This window comes from Mercenaria mercenaria, chromosome 1 (assembly GCF_021730395.1).
Source record: "Mercenaria mercenaria strain notata chromosome 1, MADL_Memer_1, whole genome shotgun sequence".
Classification (NCBI taxonomy): domain Eukaryota; kingdom Metazoa; phylum Mollusca; class Bivalvia; order Venerida; family Veneridae; genus Mercenaria; species Mercenaria mercenaria.
Window position 1 is genome coordinate 93,798,593 of NC_069361.1, and position 22,549 is coordinate 93,821,141.

Genomic DNA, 22,549 nt, shown 5'->3' on the forward strand with positions numbered 1-22,549 from the left:
AGGCCAATTCGAAGAAAAATCTTGTTTACACTCTAGAGGCCACATTTTTGCTCCAATCTTCTTGAAACTTGGTCGGAATGTTTTTCTCCTTGAAAACTCAGATAAGTTTGAAACTGGGTCATGTGGTTTCAAAAACTGGGTCACTAGGTCAAACATGTTTACACTTATGGTGTGTTACTCAGGTGAGTGACTTAGGGCCGTCTTGGCCCTCTTGTTTTCAAATGGGAGCAATATCACTAGGGCTAAAAATAAAATACCCTTTAAAAACTTCTGTTTAGGAACCTCTCAATGGTTCTTCAACAAACTTGGTCTGTAGCCATCTTATAAGGTCCTCTGTTAATTCTATTCAAATGGGGTAGCTTGTCTCCTTTCAGGGCTGCTAGAGCTGAAAGGACTTCTCATAAACAGTGCTATGCTTGATCGATTTTCATCAAACTTGATTTGTAGCTTTATTATAAAGTCCCTTACCAACTTTGTTCAATTTTGGGCATTTGGCCTCTTGTAGGGACTACTACAGTTAAAAACAAAAAAGCCTTTGAGAGACTTCTTATAACAAGAGCTCGTCGAACACGAAATGCCCCCCTTGATGCATTCAGTAATTGCACAAGGAACAGAAATTATATGCTCACTGTAAACAAAAGTTCTACCATTCTGGTTTAATCTGACCTTGACCTTTAACCTATTAACCTAACAAGAGATTACAGAGAGATCTTCGCGCCATCCACTGAGCCATTTTTGAATGTTCCAAATTTCAAGACTAGCTCAAGGTCAAAATCAAGGTCAAATTTCATTTCGGTACAAAACAAAGTGTATGTGGTCCAAATTTGAAAGCTGTGGCTTGAGAAATGTGAAACTAGGTCACTAGATCAATTTCAAGGTCAAAGTTCATTTCAGTAGACAGAACTATGCATGTGCTTTAAATCTGGAGGCTGTAGCTTGAGAAATGTGAAAGTAGGTAATAGGTAAAAATCAATGTCAAATTCCAATTCAGAACACAAAAATAAATATGCATGCAGTCCAAATTTGGAGCCTGAAGCTTCAGAAATGTGAAAGTAGGTCACTAGGTCAATCTCAAGATCAAAGTTCATTTCGGTACACAAAACTGTGCATGTGGTTCAAATTTGAAGGCTGTAGCTTGAGAAATGTGAAAGTAGGTCACTAGGTCAAAATCAAGGTCAAATTTTATTTTGGAACAAAAAATACGCATGTGGTCCAAATTTGAAGCATGTACCTTCAAAAATGTGAAAGTAGGTCACTAGGTCAATAACAAGGTCAAAGTTCTTTTCGGTACACAAACATATGCATGTGGTCCAAATTTGAAGGCTGTAGCTACAGAAATGTGAAAGTAGGTCACTAGGTCAAGATCAAGGTCAACTCATGTCAAGGTTCATCTTGCCACTCAAAACTATACATGTGGTCCAAATTTGAATGATGTAAGTTATGGACATGAAGATTTTCCCTATATAAGTCTATATGAACCATGTGACCTCTGGGGCAGGGGCCATATTTGACCCTAGAGGGATAATTTGAACAAACTTGGTAGAGAACCACTAGATGATGCTACATTACAAAATATCAATCCATAGTCTTTGTGGTTTCGACAAGAAGATTTTCAAAGTTTCTCCCTATATAAGTCTATGTAAACCATGTGATCCCCAGGGCGGAGCCATATTTGACCTTAGGGGAATAATTTGAACAATCTTAGTAGAGGACCACAAGATGATTTCATATACAAAATATCAAAGCCCTAGGCCCTGTGGTTTTGGACAAGAGGTTTTTCAAAGTTTTTTCCTATATAAGTGTGGGTGGGGTGGGGCCATATTTGACCCCAGGGAAATAATCTGAACAATCTTGCTAGAGGACCACTAGATTGTGCTTCATACCAAATATCAAAGCCCTAGGCCCTATGGTTTTGGACAAGAAGATCAGAAACCATTTAACTGTTCCTGGCCAATGTGACCTTGACCTTTGACCAAATGACCTCAAAATCAATAGGGGTCATCTGCTGGTCATGGCCTACCTAACTTTCAATTTTTCTGACACTAGGCCCAAGCGTTCTTGAGTTATTGCCTGGAAACCATTTTACTGTTCCTGGTCACTGTGAACTTGACCTTTGACATACTGACCTCAAAATCAATAGGGGTCATCTGCTGGTCATGACCAATCTCCCTATCAACTTTTGTGACCCTAGGCCTAAGCATTCTTGAGTTATCATCCTGAAACCGTTTAACTGTTCAGGGTCACTGTGACCTTGACCTTTTACTTACTGACCTCAAAATCAATAGGGGTCATCTGCTGGTCATTACCAACCTCAATATCAACTTTCATGATCCTAGGCCCAAGAGTTATTGAGTTATCATCCGGAAACTGTTTTACTATTCAGGGTCACTGTGACCTTGACCTTTGACATACAGACCTCAAAATCAATAGGGGTCATCTGCTGGTGATGACCAACCTCCCTATCAATTTTCATGATCCTAGGCCCAAGAGTTCTTGAGTTATCATCCGGAAACAGATTGGTCTACATTCCGACCGACTGACCTAGAGACCGACATCTGCAAAACAATATACCCCTCCTTCTTCGAAGGGGGGCATAATAAGTTGCTGGATGGATTTTCATTAGATTTGGCCTATAGCTTTTTTGTACGGTCCCTTTCCCAAAGGTTTTCAAATTGGGGCACTTGCCCTCTTTAAGGTTACTGTTATAGCTACAAATAGAAAAACTAATGATTTTTTCTCATGAACAGCCTGAACTTTGTCTGTATATTAAAGTATCATTATAATGGTTGTGTTTGGTCCCTTATAGTGGACACCAGAGCTAAAATCAGGGAAATATTAAACAACTGTCATGAAGTTTGTTCATAATTTATGGTTATGCATTCTTAGGGCTTTGCAGCAAAATATAGAAAAAAACTTTTAAATAACTTTATAATGCACTACCTTAAGGATTTTCACTATTAACCTGGTTAGAAGCAAGGTCAGATGGTCATAGTCCTCTTCAGGCGAGCAACTTAAGCCCATTTTAGCCTTTTGTTTGTTTTTGTCTTTTGACATTTTTTTAATATGGCTGACTGTATAATCTCTAACCCCATCCCTGAACTCTTATTTGTTTAATTCTGCCCGTTGTCTCCTTGTATAGGGCTAGTCCATTATTTTAATTCCAAACCATAATTATGCCCCTTTTCATGGCAATTGCACTCTAAAAGTATTACTGATTGTTACATGATGTACACTGCCATATGAACATGTCTGCTGATGTGTCTCGTCCTGAGGTGTTGACAGTAGCATGCATTTACTCTACTCCCATGAAAAGGCTCAACCTGCAACATTTTCTTTTTTGTCCTGTTGGGCTATATGTGGAGTTTCAACTGTTTCTATTTTAATATGATTTTACAAAACTTGTATGTAGCTTCTATATTTAATATATTTAAGTGTTTTCAGTCTTCCTTTCATGTCGCATTGTCAATTAATACTTTTGTTAAAGATCTATCCTTCCAGGGTCTTGTTGATGGAGACTGAAGGGCACCTGTTAAAACCCCTTGACTGTTATATAAGTGTCACAATCTGTCGACTCTTTGAAACTACAACTACAAATATCATTTTTTATACCAAGACATTGGTAGAGTAAAGAGGATACTAGCATTTATCAAATTCTTTGGATGGATAAGATTTTTCTGCTGATTCAAGCTTAGTCGTCCAAAATTTTACTATACCACCAGCAATGATTATCTCCCTTATGTAAACGTTTCCATGGACATCTAATAATTTCTTTTTCGTAATTTCATGTTTTTATGTTTAAAAATAATTTATAAATATCATGTTATGAATATCAAGTAAATTTGACCTTTAATTTCTACGCCAGTATTAGTAAAACGTTTATTAAAGCTGTCAATTAATCGAAAATTATGACCAGCGTCGCCACTCCAGACTACGAACAGGTAAAGTGTTCGTCTAGTTTTTATTCGGTTGTCTAAACAAAATTACATCATTTTGCGCTTTGTCGGAATTTTGTCAATACATGTGATCAGCTGTTTAGACGGCATAGAGGCTATGACTACTCAAGATGATGATGATTATGATGATGAACAGTCTTGTAGTTGGAGTAACCCTTTAGTGGTTAGAGTTTCTGCATATGGGTGATGAGGACCTGATGTTTTCTCATCCTGTCAAGGTTAACTTCAATGTTGCCATCGTATTTTAAACCTACTTGAAAACAGTTACGATTTTGCTTTAAAAATATATAAATAAATGACAATTCTGATGATTTATAGGGCTGTTGTTTTTATACACCCAAAGGGACATATGAGCTGCGCCATGAGAAAACCAACATAGTGGGTATGCGACCAGCATGGATCCAGACCAGCCTGCGCATCCACGCAGTCTGGTCAGGCTCCATGCTGTTCGCTTTTAAAGCCTATTGGAATTGGAGAAACTATAAGCGAACAGCATGGATCCTGACCAGACTGCGCGGATGCGCAGGCTGGTCTGGATCCATGCAGGTCGCATACCCACTATGTTGGTTTTCCCGTGGCACGGCTCATATTATGTTAAGACGCTGATGTCCATCTGTCCGTCCGTTCGTTAGCAATTTTGTGTCCCATTTTGTAACTCTTGAACCCCTTGAAGGATTTCACAGAATCTTGACACAAATGTTCACCAGAACGAGACGATGTTCGGAGTGCATGTTTTGGATGGCTCGCTTCAAGCTCAAGGGCACACTTTGGGGTCAAAGCATTGGCATTTGTTTGGTCAATAATGATGCTATATGTCATAAAAGCATTTATAGACAGTCCAGGACCCCAAAATAAATCCAGCGTCCATTTACTATATATATATTAATTGAAGTTTATGTGCTAAGTCCAGAATTCAAATTAACAACCATGATTACACTACCTTTGCCCCTATGAGTTGATGGATAGCTCACCCATAACATAACAATTACCTATCTCTCATCAAGTTCTGTTTTGATAGTGCTTTATGTTTTTTGCATGAAAGGATCATGTATAAAATTGTTTGTTTCAGCCTCTTATACCAGCCTCTGGTCGCTTTATATGGAAAGAGGATGCAACAGGGAAGGGTGTCCTAGAATGGAGCTCGTAAGTTCATTGTTCATCAACTGTTTGATCTGCCATTTCTTGAACAAAGTTTTCGCCAATCCAAAATATCTTAAGTACTATTCAGTGGTTGGTAGTGGAAGCATTTAAAAATTTGCAGATAATTGAAGTGATTTTAATCTCATGACTTTAACTTTTGTGTTGGAAATTTACTGAGGAAAATTCTAGCTCAAGAAAATTTAGATTTAAAATAAGTGCACTTTTTTAATAAAAACATGCTGCTGAAACTAGGCTCCTTGTTTGTGCATTATTTTATAGGCAGTCCATCTATTACTCAGGGAAACTTATTTTCTCTGTAATACCTAAATTTAGTCAGTACAGTGGTATGATGCCACATAATGTCAGTTAGAGTACTACTGCTGGGTAAAATTATTTTTATACCACTTTTGTCAGACCCGGAAGGTGTATAGTGTTTAAACTGGCCATCCATCAAATTCCATCTATCTTCTGTCCATTCATTCTTCACACTTTCCCTATCTACGTGTTCATCCAGTTCAAATGAAACGGACATGAGCATATAATCAGGAATGTCATGTCTGATTGTTTTCTTGGATTTTGCCCAGTTTTTTGGAATAAGCCATATAACTACATCTGTATCATGTGTACTCATCTATATATAGTTTCGATCCAATTCAAATGAAACAAGGCAGACATCATCAACATGAAGAAGACTTGCACATATTATTGGGAATTTCATGTCAAATTTTTTTGAGTTTACTCCTTTTTTTGTCTTTATATTTCATTCTTTTGTTAAAAGCATTTTCAGGAGACATTTTTCATACAATGTTGTTTATGATGTAATAACTGATGCACAGCATATTTGTTGGGTATAAAAGCAAGAATGATATAGATCTAAATATAGTTGCCATTTAAAAAAAACACTTTAGGAATATAAATACCTGTAATCCTCATTTAGGCTCAACCTTTATTTTGTAGTGAAGCTACTTAAAAAAACAGTATGAATCAGTTTTACTATGATGTATAGATTGCTTGAATACATATTTGATTTTTTAAACAATACAGTTTTGTTTTATCACAGAAACAATCCAAATGCTGATAGAGACAGAAGGCGAAGGAAGGGAAATGATGGAAATAAAAGAAATGATAGGTAAGTTTAGTTAAGATTAAGTAAGTGTTGATGGGGGTATTGTAAATGGTTGTGGTATATAGAATTTAATATATACACATATCAGATCATATCTGGATTAATTATCAGTGATTTTATCAGGTATTTAGTTGTCACAGATTGCTACATTATTCATCAGCTATTGGTCATTTAGGATGATGAGTACATTGGCCAAGTACCATGACTCTTGCTTGCATTTTGTCAGAATTATGTTCCTTTTTGTGCATATAAAATTGGGGTCATCGCTAGATGAGGAAAAAGGCCAAGAACCAAAACTCTTTTCTTGAATATTGCCTTATTTCAAGCACTTACAGATGAATACTGGCATCTGCAGGCAGTTATTTAGGTCCTCTGTTGTTTTTTTAATAAGAGCAATAGGTTTGAAACTGAAACATGATTATCATCATTAGTTAAATATGTTGGCAGAAACCTGTAGCTCTTGCTTGCATTTTGTCACTTAGAAAATAGGTCCGCATTACTTGAATACTGTAAGAGCAATAGCTTTGAATCATGATTGCAAACTTGTTTATTACATTGACCAAGAAGCATATGTCTGTTTTTTTCATTTTGTAAGAACCATGACTTTTTCGTATGTACTTAGAAAAATTAAAATTTCTTGGTTAGATTTTTTGGGTCCACCATTCCTGAATACTGTATGCGTTTTAGCTTTGAACTGATTAGTAAATACAACTAAGAATGAATGAAGTAGGGGTACAACATGCCTGAACACCAGATGAATTATAACTGTATTTATTTATAGATCTACTAGTTTCGGTTCAATATGAACCTTCATCAGGATATACATATTAGAAAATTGTTACCTAAAGTACAGTTTTATACCGTCACGTTCGTGACGTTTGTTACTATTAGAAACAATTGTTACTATTTATAGATTGAAATTGGAATATTGCCAAATTGTAATTTGCATTTAATAAAACAGTAAAGAAAGTTAGTCTGTTTTTTTTAATATACCATATATTTAGTGGACACTAACTATCTGTTCATTAACATCCGAAAATGTCCCAGTTTCGTCTAAATGTACAGTTTCTGTGCTGTTGGATTTGATAAGTAAGTTTGTGTTTATGTGGTTCCTCATGTCAGTATCAGGATATTTGGTTCTTAAGTCCAGGTCCATAATTTCTGTATTGTTGTAGTCCGAAATTGGTGACAGTGGTAGAGGTGATATTGGTGGTAGAGTATCAAGTGTGCATTTTTCTACAGGTGTACTGGTTGGTGCATCTGAAAGCCATTTTTTCTTCCCTGGAATTACTCTGAATTTTATGTTCTTAGGCGGGGTAGTATCTGTTGCTTGGTAGGTTGTACGCGTTTTTCCTGGTTTGATTTTTGACGGTTCGTATATGGTTTTAATATTTGTTTCTTGTATGTGGAATGTTTTGCGCGAGTGTTTCTTCAGGTATTCTAGTCTTTTGTAGGTTTTATGACACCAAGAGCATTCATATCTTATATTATCTTATCTTATATGATTAGTAAATAAATCAAGAACGATAACTGTCTTGCATTTTGTCAGAATTATTTTAATTATTTTATTTATATACCAGATTTATATAGCTCCCTTTTCATGATCAATTTTACATTCAAAGGCGCTTTACATAGTTCAAATGCAGCCACACAGGGCACATAATTCATCCTCTACTAGTACAGACACAGAGCAATCTGACCAGGTCCTTTTTAACATAGAAAAATAGTATTTCTTGGTTATTTTTTGTTTAGGTTCACTTTTCCTGAATACTATAGCTTTGAAATTTCATAAATTGTTTTGTCATCAATAGATGAGCAAGAGAGTCAAGTATCATAACTCTTTTCTTGCAAATTACCTTATTAGTATGTCAAACACTTAAAGATGGATGTTGGTATTTAAGCAGTAGTGCTCTTGTTTGAATACTATAATTATCTTCCTACAAAAAGTTCTGAGTTACCATGTGTATTTTTTTTCAGAGTATCATCAAGTGTTGCGAAGAACCAGCCATCGAAAGCTCGGGGTCGCGGCAACCACCCAAAGTCTCCAAGGCCACCAATCAAGCCGACTGATAGTCACAATACTGTCACATTGGATGACATAAAGTGTAGGTAGTTTTAAACTATAGATTGTCTCAATATATATTTGCACAGAAACAAGTCTTTGTTGAGGACCTTCATGGCGGATATGTTTAACATAATATGTCATGACAAAACCAACATAGTGGGTGTGCGACCAGCATGGATCCAGACCAGCCTGCGCATCCGCACAGTCTGGTCAGGCTCCATGCTGTTCGCTTTTAAAGCCTATTGGAATTGGAGAAACTGTTAGCGAACAGCATGGATCCTGACCAGACTGTGCGGATGCGCAGGCTGGTCTGGATCCATGCTGGTCGCACACCCACTATGTTGGTTTTCCCATGGCACGGCTCATATTTACTTCAAATCACTTGCTCTGCACCACCTTTGGGTCAGAACCTCACCTAGGATGTAGAATTTTGTCATGTTATGATGTATTCCAGCAAACTTGCGGAAGGTTATTGGTTTTACCTAGTTACTCCCCTGTACTTGAAGTAATGTTTGGCGGGGTACCAGTTATTTCCCTCACCATTAAAGCCAGACAGTTACCATGTGATCTTAATTGGTTAGTGGTGACTTAAAACCAATCTGAAACAAACAAAAAATGGATGTTTTCTCTATCAATTTGAATGCTGGAACTGAAAACTGACCATTGAATGACAGAAATTTTGAAATATATGAAGTTGTTTAATGTTGTAATAGACCTCTCACACCTCATACCATGTACTATGAAAGCTAGCTCTATAGCATAGCAAGGCAATAGAAGTGCAGCCTTATGCTCTAGATGATTGTCCACAATTTCTTCAAAGAACATAGATTCCTAAACAACAAAGACAAATACAACCAAATTTTACAGGAATGTTCCTTGGGTGGTTCTCATTCATTTCCTTCAAATCTAGGTCATCCATGCAAAATTCTGGTTGCCATGACAACAAAAAGGAAAGAATTCTCCTCAGAAACCTCTAGCCTGATTTCAAAATAATTTCACAGCAGCGTTCTTTGGGTGACTCTACCAGTGTCATTCTTTTTAAAAATACATGGCCACCATTGCCATAAAAATTATCTTCTCCTATTTGGTAAAAAAAACATAGTCCCTTTGGGGTTGGGGTTAGTTTTCTCTATATGGCTATGTGGAAAACTTTAAAAATCTCATTAGCATCCGCTGGCCTGATTTCAAATTAATTTCTTAGCAATGTTTCTTGGGTGACCCCCTTCCAGAATCTGGTAAGTCATATTGGTTTGTTGAAAAAATGCTGCCAGGGTTGGGTCTGGTTGGGTCTGGTTTTCTCTATATGGCTATATGGAAAACTTTGAAAATCTTCTCCTCTGGAACTGCTAAGCCTAATTTTAAAGTATTTTCATGCAAATTCACAGTTGACCATCTACCAAAATTGTTCAAACCAGCTGTGAAACTCTACGGCCATTATGTTTCCTCCAGTTGTTTTGAGACGTATATTTTCATTTGTTTGACCCTCTCTGCCTAATGTGTGACCATTTCATATTTTTAACTCCTGAAAGGATTTTCAAATAACTATAATGGGACAACATTCACATGAGCACAAAGTGCTCAAAATCAGCTATTGTGATGACCCTGTATCTGTCATTGTCAACAGTTTGGTTGTTAACACTCTAGAGGCCAAAACTAGAAAAACAAACGATGAGCCATTTTCTGCCTGATATTCAAAAAACTGTCAGAATGTTTATTTCTATTAAATCTAGGTCAAATTTTAAATTAGGTCACCAGTTGGGTTAGATAAAATAATAGGGAAAACTAGGGTTAACTCTCCAAAAACCTTTTTTTTTTCTACCTGATCTTCATAAAATGTCAGAATAGTCATTTCTGTGAAGTCTATATCTCTTAGAGGTCTAGGTCATCAGGTCAAAGGCCAAAGTCACCATATACTCAGGATAGAAAATTTCATACCAGATAACCACCAACAGACCAGCATGGCAGTTATGTGTTTTACAAACAGGTCTTGTATTGTGCTTGTATTTGTATTTAGTTTAAATTAAATCTAGCATATATTACCATTATTGATCAATTTCACTAGTTTTCATTTTAGGTTGATTTGAGATGAAAATGCGTGTTTTTACATGACAGGTCATTTGTTTATTTCTGGCCCAATACTCTTGCCTATGTTTTAATCAATGAAAGAAATGAAGAGAAATCATTAAATTGAAAAGAATCTACCTTTAAAAGAAGATTAATTTTAAAAGTGATATAATACCCCCTGCATTTATGTCTTTTCTGCTATTTTTCAGCTGTAGCTCTTGACATGTTATCAGAAGTTTCCGATATCTCTGAGACATTTGAAGGCATGTATGGGTAAGTGTTAAAATTAGTGAAAGTAATTATTTACCTTATGCCTGCTGGCGGCAAATGATTCTGCCTTTGCGACTAGTGCAGACCAAGGTCAGCCTGCACAGACATGCAGGCTGATCATGGTCTGCACTGTTCGCTATTCAGTCAATAAATTTTCAGTGAACACCCCTTTTATAAACAAGTGGTACTGCCCAAATTTAATGATAGACCAATCCATGTTGGAAATTTAGCAGGGTAAAGGTGACACTGTCTATGAGCAAGTCCTTACGTGAGCTGTTCTTATCGAACATTAAGCCATATTAAGCATCCTTGAAGAGATACCAGTTCTTGTGGATATAAAACACACTAGATGACAATTGTTCTTCTGTTTTCTTGGAACTCAGCGATTTATATCATATATGAAACATAGATTGAGTTTTAAAAGCTTATACTGGAAAACACACCTGTAGCAGGTTGCATTTTGTATATATAATTATGTTGTATATATTACAGTACAGAACAGTTTGACAACTTCCTACGACATCTTCTCACATACTTCGGCTGTTTCTTCGAAAAGCTACACCAGGAACACAAACAGAACATTTCTACCTACATGTAAGTACATGTGCTTTAAGAATTTCTAGCTATGAAAAGTTTTTGCTCATTAGAGAGGGTGAACCTTGGTTTATGTTTACACTTTTCTATTTTACTGGTTTTACTGGTCTTGTATTTGTTTTTATACTTTTATGGAAAGAAATGAATTTTTCCTTTTTCTTGTAGGTAGATCATTACATTCCCTAATATATCCAATGTCTTTTTTATGCAAGGAGTAAGTATAGTATCAAGTACAGGTGTACTTTGGCCTCTGAAATGTGAAAAATGCTTATAGTTGAATAATTGACTACACACAGTACAATTTCTTTTTAGTGATTTTCAAAGTTTTGGGAAAAAACGACAAGAAAACATGACTTTTGTATACTTCATGATTTATTTATGAAAGTAAGACGTGTAAAATATCACCTTTTTCTCTTTGTTTACTACTTTCCAAACTAAACTTTTCCTATATTTAACAACTACTCTAAAACTAGCTTTCCTTAATTTAAGTAATAAAATTCAACAACAACAGTGTCAACAAAACAGCTAACAATAACAGTTTAAATACTGGTACATATCATAGTCAAGGATTTTATTGTCTGTATTAATTGGAAAACTGTCTTAGACACAAATTACAGCAGTATTTTATTAAACCCTGAATATACAAACAATATAGTACTGTGAAACAAAACACTAACTTAGAGCAAACCTTTTGATGTTCTGAAAAATTCTTCTTGTCAAACCTCTTATGGTTTCACTGTACTGGTGCTATTGTACATGTGCATCTAATTAAAGGCTCTTGCTGTAGACACAGGCATAGGTTGACCATTGGCTACAGAACATATTTTACACACTTAATGATGGAGGTACTGTATACACCTGGTAACAATATGTATTACCAACAATGGCAAAAATATGATACTGAAACATTACAGATTTATACTGTAATAACATAACTTATACAGAGAGCTTACAACTTTACCAGACTTTACCACAAAAAAGGTCCAGCAGATGAACTATCATTGAGTCACCAATTGAATTCTTTGCTTGGTGTTAATATACAAATAGTTATGATTGTCCTTTATTGAGTTTACTCAAAGACACATGATTGTCCATGCTCTGATGGTAAAGCAACATAACAAAGACACATGATTGTCCATGCTCTGATGGTAAAGCAACATAACAAAGACACATGATTGTCCATGCTCTGATGGTAAAGCAACATAACAAAGACACATGATTGTCCATGCTCTGATGGTAAAGCAACATAACAAAGACACATGATTGTCCATGCTCTGATGGTAAAGCAACATAACAAAAATATGTTTTTACATCTATGAAACAGGTGCAACATATAAATGCAACATTATATAGAATATAGAAATTATTTCTCGATGTATTGCTATGGTAACAGTAGAATTATGCATTCATACAATGTACACATGTTCTTGTTGTTTTAGGTTTGAGCAATATTTATATATATATCTATTAATGCTACCTTATAAATCCAACACATATTTGTCATATTTACATTACACACCACTGTAAAAAATGTATACACATGCAAATATGTACAAATTCATTGAAAGAAGTAATGAGGTACTGTTTTATATACAAATAAAAACAAAAGGTTTAAAAGTAAATAAGATATATGTGGATAGAAACTGTAACAAGAGCGTTCTCCTTCGTCAGAAGTTTGACATAGTCCCAAGATGAACCTCTAATTTCTTGCATGCAGTAGTATCTAGCACCATAAGTGGTTTCTGCCACTTAGTGTTCTCCCTTATCAGTTCTGCTGAATTGAAAATTGCAACAACAACCATGAAAAGTACCTCCTGACAATGAATACTGGTAATGACTTCACAGAATTGACTGCAATCAAAAAAAAATCTCCCATTGTAAGTTATTTTAAGAAACAAAAATCCTTGTAAGCCAGTGTCAGCTTTAAAGCGAACATAGTGAAGTATTTGATGGAGGATGTTGATTTGTTACGGCATTTCACAAAGATTTATCACAGATTCCCATTGATTGACTGAAACTTTAAGACTATAATTTAAACAAACTGTAAATATTGGCAAAAAGTGCTAGAGAGTCTTCAGGGAATTGTGGTAGACCTCTGGTTTGCAAAATTGTAATAAAAGTAAAAAAAATGTTGGAAAGTGTTATCTGAGCCGTGCCATGAGAAAACCAACATAGTGGGTGTGCGACCAGCATGGATCCAGACCAGACTGCGCGGATGCGCAGGCTGGTCTGGATCCATGCTGGTCGCAAACCCACTATGTTGATTTTCTCATGGCACGGCTCATATAACTTTGCAAACAGACTGCACATTTAAATGTGTTTATCATGAAAAGAGTGCCGAGTGTATAAATCTGGTGTAATAAAATAAATAATAATACAGATGCAGAGATGATGTAGATTGTTCAGTTATGTTGAGTGCTGTTATGTTTGTATGTTCATTGAGATATAAAACAATTAACTGATCAAAATTTGGTAGTTATAGCAGAGGCATCTATTATTTGATTTAAATACTCCAAATCAGTTATACATTATATATATTATTATAATAACTTGTTTCTTAAATACGTTTTCCTGTTGGTAGTCATACTTTAAAAGTTGTAAATGAATATACTGCATTTTATTATAAAGTTGTTACAGGGATATATATATATGATTTCAACAACAAACCATCTAAATTTGGAAAACTTTAAACTCATCCGTTAAGTATTTGGCTGCAAGTAATGTTTACGATTACTAGCCACATTTCAGTCTATCATTAAATATTTAAATAAAAGTAAAACACTTAATTTGCAACAAGAGAGTTATGATGAAATGTAGGGTTAAAACTATGCATAATGGTTAGAGCAGATCTTCATCATCTGCAGAAATGGTGTCATTTTCTCACACAATGGAAAAAGAAACGATATAACTACACTGCACACTAACATTTATCCCTGTTTTTTTTTCTGATAATGATAAAGTTATGTTACATTGCTGAATGACACTGGTCATGGGACAGAATTTGTGAGTCAACTTGTCATGGAGAACAGTTGCCATGCTATTTTTTGCAGCTTTTCTTAGTATGAAAGTGTGTCTCCTCCAATGAAGTTAATCAGGTTGGGATCATTTTCGATGAATTTTACATTATGGAAACTCCATTCCTTTTTTTTTTAAATAACAATGGCTGATAGAAATGTGTTGATTATTAACTGGCATTACAAGTCTGTTTAGAAAGGTCTTGGCTATAAGATAAGAAGCAATAAAATTGAATACACTGAAAGAATAAGTGTACAGCTATATGTGTTGATAGATGCGCTGTCGCGAGCGGGCCCTGTCTTTGGACCCTCCACATATTTAATTGTTGTTGTTTCCTTCAGTTTATCTGAAAAATAAAGAAAATGTCAGATCTTTAGCTGCTGGAAAGTTTGTTTTCATCTCTATTGTTTATACCACAAATATATTCAGTTAAAAAATACAAGATTGTGGGCCAGATGTATTGAAAGATTCTGGCACAACCAGTAATTACTGTGTAAGTTTATGTGACTCTTGTTTATTCATACTCTTCGTTTTATTAAATGTAAATTGAAATATTAGAAAAATGGTCCACCAAGGCTAAGTTGTTAAAATTGATGATCTTGAATAAATTGCTTCTTGAAACACTCTATTTGAATGTAGACTTCTTGCATGTGAGGAAGCCATCAAATAAGCCTATAAACAGTTTGTGATTGGCGTACCCCTGAAATAATGCCTGGAGGATCACCTGGGGTCTTCTCTACCTCGAACTGCTGGACAGTGACCATATCACCTGTCAGTGTGACAATACTACACCAAACAGTTTTTTACGAAAATAAATAAATCATTCTACACTCATTTGATGATCTCATGCAAACTAAACAACTCAAACATATACCATGTGATCCTGTAGATAATGATGTAGATTTTTCTGTAGATTTAGGCACTTTAATTGTTGTAGTTGCTGTTGTTGTTGTTGTTGTAGACTGTGTCGTTGTGGTTGGTACATCCACTAAAATACATAATTGCCTTAATACAGATTGCCAGTATTGATTGATTAATGTAACATTTTGATTCCAGACTATGACAGTTGTATTATTACATTTGCTCTGTTACATAAAAAAATCTATTCTGGTAGGCAGCCAGGTAAGGAGACATAAAAATTCTTGTCTGGTTGTGCATCAAGTTAAAAGACATAAATTTCTATTTCATTTGGACCCTTATGTTTTCCATGACAAGGAGAGAGTTTCAAATAAGATTTCAGCTTTCTACTCAATCCTGTATGCCTTTTTGATATATGTACATGTTGTAAATGAATTGTGATTAATAAAATATTGTTTGAACCAAGGTTAGGAGACATAAAAATTCTACTCTGGTAGGAGACCAGTTTAGGACTCGTAGAACTTTTTTTCTGTATGGGCCACCAGGTTTAGAAGAAATAAAAATCTAATGAAAATACTTCTAGTTATTGTTGAATATAAAGCAGATGTCAGTGTACAATGTTATGCATATTCCAGAAGCTAAGCTTCAGTAATGCATGTCTTGTACAAGTCTTATCAGCTGCCTTTAAGATTTGAAGACTTGTTGCTTTATTGTGAAAATGTTCCTAATATGTAAAAAATATATAATAATAATACCCACTTAATTTCAACATAATTCTAATCAACTTCAAATGTGTATGATGGCTTTTGTGATAATGGGACCAAACTATGAAACCTTTTTCCCCACAAATTTTGAAACAAACATGCATAGATCCAGAGAGGGATCAGCCCTATATTGTATATAAAATTGCAGTGGAAAAGGTGTTCTTAAATGCTCCTAAAATGCCTCAGAATGCAGGAAATTAAGTGCTGAATTTCAAAATTTTCCGGAAATTTTATTTTTGCAGTATATTTACAGTAGGGATTTTCCCCTTGTAAATCTTTTTATTTTTCGAAAATCAGATTTTAAACCCAGCAGAACGGGGCACCAAAGCATATGGTAGCCCCTACTTTCACAGTTTGAACTTCTGTTTATACTGTAGTCATATATTTTATGTTTTGCCCCGTCCTGTTTTTTCTTTCAGTGCAAGATTTTTGTTTATTGACAGATAGATTTTCATTTTGTTCACAGTCTTTCCCCAAAACTTCTGATTATGTTTGCTTTACTTTGATTCTAATTAGCTATCTTTTTGGTAATTTTCTTGAAGAGTAGATATAGTCTTTTATATGTAATATGGAACAGAATATTTAAAAAAATGACTAACTTACATGAAACTCTGTTTTTATTGTTAAGTTTTGAAGTAGCCTTATATAGACCTCTGTTTTATAATGAAAAAAGCTCTATTCCTTCAATAGAATGTTTGACACTGGAACAAGACAATCAAACACATCTATACAAACCTATCACATTGAACTTGATCCTTTTTCTACCATAGAAATTTGTTGCTAGGCACAGATACTCTCCACTATCTAACTTATCAGCTTCATTTATAGTTAATTCTGTCACTATTTTATATTCACTCTCTGTGTACTTTGCAACATTGTATTTAAAGTTAGTCTTTAAGAGTTTGCCATCTCTCTGCCAGCCAGTCTTTGCAGAGGGGTTACTCTCTATCTCACACTGTAACACTGCATCCAAGTATTGTTTTACAACTATTGTCTTATTTATTGCCTTCAATCTTGGTTCATCTGTTGGTAGAGAAATGATAAACACTGGAACTTGTACATGTTGTATAAATGCACATAAAGTTATTTGTAATTTAAAGATAAGATATTTGATTCGATCCAGTGGCTTTCATAATCATATTATCCATTCTTTATCAGTTTATTCTTTATTGCTTTGACTTATGATAATGAATCCTTTAACTTTGAGGTCAGTGAGGGATACAATGATAGTCTTTTGCATTTTATCTTTAAAATTGTCAGGTCAATGAGAAAAACAGGCAGCACTTGTTGGCATTTTTCCTTAAAATTGTCAGGTCAGTGAGAAAAACAGGGAGCACTTGTTGGCATTTTTCCTTAAAATTGTCAGGTCAGTGAGAAAAACAGGGAGCACTTGTTGGCATTTTTCCTTAAAATTGTCAGGTCAGTGAGAAAAACAGGGAGCACTTGTTGGCATTTTTCCTTAAAATTGTCAGGTCAGTGAGAAAAACAGAGAGCACTTGTTGGCATTTTTCCTTAAAAATGTCAGGTCAGTGAGAAAAACAGAGAGCACTTGTTGGCATTTTCCCTTAAAATTGTCAGGTCAGTGAGAAAAACAGAGAGCACTTGTTGGCATTTTCCCTTAAAATTGTCAGGTCAGTGAGAAAAACAGGGAGCACTTGTTGGCATTTTTCCTTAAAATTGTCAGGTCAATGAGAAAAACAGAGAGCACTTGTAAAATTGTCAGGTCAATGAGAAAAACAGGGAGCACTTGTTGGCATTTTTCCTTAAAATTGTCAGGTCAGTGAGAAAAACAGAGAGCACTTGTTGGCATTTTTCCTTAAAATTGTCAGGTCAGTGAGAAAAACAGAGAGCACTTGTTGGCATTTTTCCGTAAAATTGTCAGGTCAGTGAGAAAAACAGAGAGCACTTGTTGGCATTTTTCCTTAAAATTGTCAGGTCAGTGAGAAAAACAGAGAGCACTTGTTGGCATTTTACCTTAAAATTGTCAGGTCAGTGAGAAAAACAGGTAGCACTTGTTGGCATTTTTCCTTAAAATTGTCAGGTCAGTGAGAAAAACAGGGAGCACTTGTTGGCATTTTTCCTTAAAATTGTCAGGTCAGTGAGAAAAACAGAGAGCACTTGTTGGCATTTTTCCTTAAAATTGTCAGGTCAGTGAGAAAAACAGGGAGCACTTGTTGGCATTTTTCCTTAAAAATGTCAGGTCAATGAGAAAAACAGAGAGCACTTGTTGGCATTTTTCCTTAAAATTTCCAGGTCAGTGAGAAAAACAGGGAGCACTTGTTGGCATTTTTCCTTAAAATTGTCAGGTCAGTGAGAAAAACAGGGAGCACTTGTAAAATTGTAAGGTCAATGAGAAAAACAGGGAGCACTTGTAAAATTGTCAGGTCAATGAGAAAAACAGGGAGCACTTGTTGGCATTTTTCCTTAAAATTGTCAGGTCAGTGAGAAAAACAGGGAGCACTTGTTGGCATTTTTCCTTAAAAATGTCAGGTCAATGAGAAAAACAGAGAGCACTTGTTGGCATTTTTCCTTAAAATTGTCAGGTCAGTGAGAAAAACAGAGAGCACTTGTTGGCATTTTTCCGTAAAATTGTCAGGTCAGTGAGAAAAACAGGGAGCACTTGTTGGCATTTTTCCTTAAAATTGTCAGGTCAGTGAGAAAAACAGAGAGCACTTGTTGGCATTGGTATTATCTGTTAAACTTTCATATCAATGAGGGAAACAAAGATTATAGCTTGTTGGCATGTTGGCATTTTCCTTTAAACTTCCAGGTCAATAAGGGATACAGTGATAGTCTTTTGCATTTTTCTTTAAACTTTTAGGTCAATTCGAAAAACAGGAAACACTTGTTGGCATTTTCTTCTAAATTGTCAGGTCAGTGAGGGAAACAGAGATAGCTTGTTGGTTTTCAGGTCAATGGAGAAACAAGGAAAGCCATAAAACTGTTTGGCAATGAGTCCCTTGAGAATGAACTACTTTGACAGCAAATTTTATTGTGATATCAAATTATTGTTTTTGCATTACATATACAGTAACAGTAAATGATTACTCACAGACTTCTTGAAGGAAGATTTCATACATATCTTTTCCCATTTCATTTACAGCCTCACATCGATAAATACCACCATCATTAGCCTGAAGTATTTCAAACACCAATTCTGCTGTTTCTGATACAAGTTCTGAAATATTTTTTAATTGTGTTAAATTATGTAAGAAAAAACTTTTGCTACACATGATTGTACATCCATGCGTCATTATACTCTGCAAATTCACTTTATCTTATAATAGACTCTTAGTTAGTGGCTAACATTTTTTGCATTAATTTTCAATCTTGAGCCCTGTAATTCAGGTAACCTCTTGGAATAATAAGACAGGATTTCAGATTTTTCAGCTGTATTTCTGGAATATGATATAAAATGATGTTACATAGACACCAAAAAGGTCTGTTTCAAATATAGGTTTAATATCACATTGCGTTTTGTAGTAGTATTTTACACCCTGTTATCAGATTTTCAATGACATAAATCATGCTGTTTTACCTTAAATGATTTACCTCAGTTTCTTTGTTATACTGTTTAAAAAATAATATATCTCATTTAGTGATTTGGCGCTGAATAAAATCATTGTTTGGAGTTCAGATGTGAAGGAATTATATCACAAGGCCGCAGCCCGAGTGATATAATAATACGCATCTGAACAAGAAACAATGGTTTTATTCAAGAGCAAATCACTAAATGAGATATATTATTTCAATTCTAAGGATTTTAAAGTACATCCTTGACGACATTCATTAAATATTTGTCTGTTTCTGTTGGTTTCTTTTCCAGCACCCTGCTATGCCATTCGAAGCTATGACGTAATAATTGTAATGTCAGAAAAATTAATTGTATAATAACACACAGTTTTCAGCCTTCTTTATTTAATAGGAAAATAAATCGGGTCACGTTAGAATACAAGTTATATATAAAAACCATTATATTGCCATATTTAGTTACTAGAGCAGTAGCTGTAAAAGATGTCACTTTCTCACCTTTTACTTCCTCCATTGTAGAGGTTATGGTTTTGAAAGCATACCATTTGACAAAAGGTTCTGGATACCCACTGACTTTACATATCACAGTCAAGCTTTCTCCCTTCTGGAAAAGATAGCGTTCCTTTAGACTTCCTTTGTCTATTACAGGGGGAGCTGAAAAAACAACAAATTACTTTAAGTACTTGATGAGATATATTATACTTGTTGATTTTGTTCCATATTTTCATCACAAAAATTATGTGCCCATAAAGTTCAAATCAAGCTTTTTATAAATAATTTGACGTAAATTTGCAAAATTAGGCTGTGTAATTGTAGTGTTTCACATGTCTTAACATTTTGGACACCTGTCCATCTTACAATGCAGTAAAAAAGCTGCAGTTTACAGGACATTACCTTGTGAAAGTTTCTTGCAGCACTTGGATATATTAAACTTTACTTAGGAAGAGTGTCTTGTGAAACAAAACTAAAACAGTTGTTGAATATTCAACTGGACATTTCCTAGGAAAAAGGTCTTGTAAAGCAAACGTAAAAACAATGATTAAACTGTACATTGCATAGGAAAAGTGTTCTGTGATGCAGCACTAGAACAATATTGTTGAAATGCACATTGCCTAGGAAACGTGTTTTGTGAAGTGCCACCTAAACTAAGCAACATTAGAACAATGGTTGAACTGGCCTATGCCTGGAAAATGTGTCCTGTGACATGGCCTGGAAAATGTGTCCTGTGACATGGCCTGGAAAAAGTGTCCTGTGACATGGCCTGGAAAAAGTATTTTGAGAAGCAACACTTTAACAATGCTTAAACTGGACATTGCTTGGCAAAAATGCCTTGTGACATAGCTGGAGAAAAGTGTCTTGTGACATAGCTGGAGAAAAGTGTCTTGTGACATGGCATAGAGAAAGTGTCTTTGGAAGCAACAGTGGAACAACTGCTGAACAGGAAATTGCCTGGTTTTTGCCTTTTCAGTGAAATATGTCTTAAAACAGCACTACAGCAATTCCTGATCTAAACATAAAACATTGCCTTCAGCAGCTCTAAACATGCGGTAGTTTTTAAACCATTTAAGATTTTTTTGCAACCAATGGTAACTTGTAAGACAGGAGAGGTAAAATGAAAATGTAGATATCATATGAATATTTGTGTAAGTACATTTGACAGACAGTGACATTTATCCTTATATTAATAAAGTCTGTACTATTTTAATATCAGTGTCGGCTTTCTACTTGTGCAAAACATTTTGGATGAGCAATGAACTTTGATTTCCCAGTACTTTTTCTCCTACCAGTTTATTCCGTACTAATTTGAATAGACTAATTGAAGTGATAATTGCTGTACTGGGTATGATAGGTAATTAAAATGATCACCGAATTTGCTTGCTTTGTTGTTCATGTATTATAGAAACATATCAATGGCAGATTTTAGATTTAGATGGTATCAGATGGCCTATTATTCCGTACTATGCATTAAATGTCTGGAAACACCAGCCATACTGTCTGCACAATAAAATGTACTAGAGCCTGGGAAATTGTTTTTGTTCCAGCATCACAGTTATCAGAACTTATCCATTTCTATTTTGTTATCTTTAAAAACAGGAAGTATTAAAGTGCATTTAATCTTCACATTTGATTGAGAATATATCATTGTTTAGAAAGATTGGAAAACATTCAACAGAAATCTAAAAAATTAATATTTCTTATGTTTTATCATTGTTTATCATTTCTGTAATTCAGTTTATGTTTATCTGGCAGTTGCTGAAAGTTTATAGCAATATTTTGTTCAAACTTAAATGAATTAAAAGGAAATGCTGATTTCTTAATCAGTTGTTTTCAGCATCTGGCACATTCTTTATATTTGTGATAAAATCAAGGGACCAGAAGGCATATTATATTCTTAGTGCATAATCCATGTATCTGCCTCATAATCTTAATTCTGGTAGCACTTTTTGTTCTGAACATTAGGAATTCTCTGCTTTTAATGTAATGCAATTTAAAGATAGAAAATTGATACAAAAAGATGAAATCAAGATTGAAAACAAGATGAAGCATTTTGATATTTTTCTGTTTTGTGGTTATTTATCTACTGAAATGTTGATATTAATATATTATGATAGTGAATCCATTTTTAGCTCGACTTTTCGAAGAAAAAGTAGATTGTTGGTTAAAGTTTTTGATAATGTGAAATATCTCTGTTACCATCACAGCTATTAACTTGAAACTTAAAATAGTTACATGTATTTACTATCAAAGTCTACATCATGAGAAACAATCCCCATAACTCTGATTTGAATTTTGACAGAGTTATGCCCCTTTTTAACTTCGAAATTTTTGGTTAATGTTTTATATAACGTCCCATATCTCTGTTACTTTCAAAGCTATTGACTTGAAACTTAAAATAGTTATTTACTATCAAAGGCTACACCAGAAGAAACTATCGCTATAACTCTGATTATAATTATTTGATTGAGTTAATCCCCTCTACTGGCAAAGCTCTAATTCAGAGTCAAGCACTGCTGAGAAAAGTCGAGCTTGCTGTCTTACAGACAGCTCATGTGATTGTAAGGAATAATTTCTACAGTTTCACAGGTGAGTTTTGGTGCTTATGTCTCTAGCAGTCGCATGGAGCAGAAAGGGTGCAGTGGCAGCAGAGATTTTGCATACTTCTGATATT

At 34.8% G+C, this 22,549-nt stretch overlaps 2 protein-coding genes across 3 annotated transcripts in view; one reads left to right on the top strand and one right to left on the bottom strand.

The window, feature by feature from the left end:
* Nucleotides 1-3,710: 3,710 nt before the first annotated feature.
* LOC123564382 (protein phosphatase 1 regulatory subunit 36-like) overlaps nucleotides 3,711-22,549 on the top strand; it is a 78,766-nt gene continuing 59,927 nt past the window's right edge. The window contains exons 1-6 of one of the 2 annotated variants that reach the window (XM_053517581.1): nucleotides 3,711-3,938; nucleotides 5,023-5,096; nucleotides 6,154-6,222; nucleotides 8,197-8,324; nucleotides 10,558-10,621; nucleotides 11,111-11,212. In XM_053517581.1, the coding sequence (XP_053373556.1) occupies nucleotides 3,906-3,938; nucleotides 5,023-5,096; nucleotides 6,154-6,222; nucleotides 8,197-8,324; nucleotides 10,558-10,621; nucleotides 11,111-11,212 (470 nt within the window). In that variant the 5' untranslated portion in view covers nucleotides 3,711-3,905. The remainder of the gene's footprint in view (nucleotides 3,939-5,022; nucleotides 5,097-6,153; nucleotides 6,223-8,196; nucleotides 8,325-10,557; nucleotides 10,622-11,110; nucleotides 11,213-22,549) is intronic. The other variant, XM_053517583.1, reaches the window with a different exon arrangement.
* The window catches only part of LOC128546621 (protein amalgam-like), a 35,754-nt gene continuing 24,767 nt past the window's right edge, over nucleotides 11,563-22,549 (bottom strand). The window contains exons 4-8 of the mRNA XM_053517589.1: nucleotides 19,879-20,034; nucleotides 18,902-19,027; nucleotides 16,585-16,872; nucleotides 15,102-15,215; nucleotides 11,563-14,573 (exon numbers count right to left, since the gene is read on the bottom strand). Coding sequence (XP_053373564.1) covers nucleotides 14,434-14,573; nucleotides 15,102-15,215; nucleotides 16,585-16,872; nucleotides 18,902-19,027; nucleotides 19,879-20,034 — 824 coding nt within the window. The 3' untranslated portion in view covers nucleotides 11,563-14,433. The remainder of the gene's footprint in view (nucleotides 14,574-15,101; nucleotides 15,216-16,584; nucleotides 16,873-18,901; nucleotides 19,028-19,878; nucleotides 20,035-22,549) is intronic.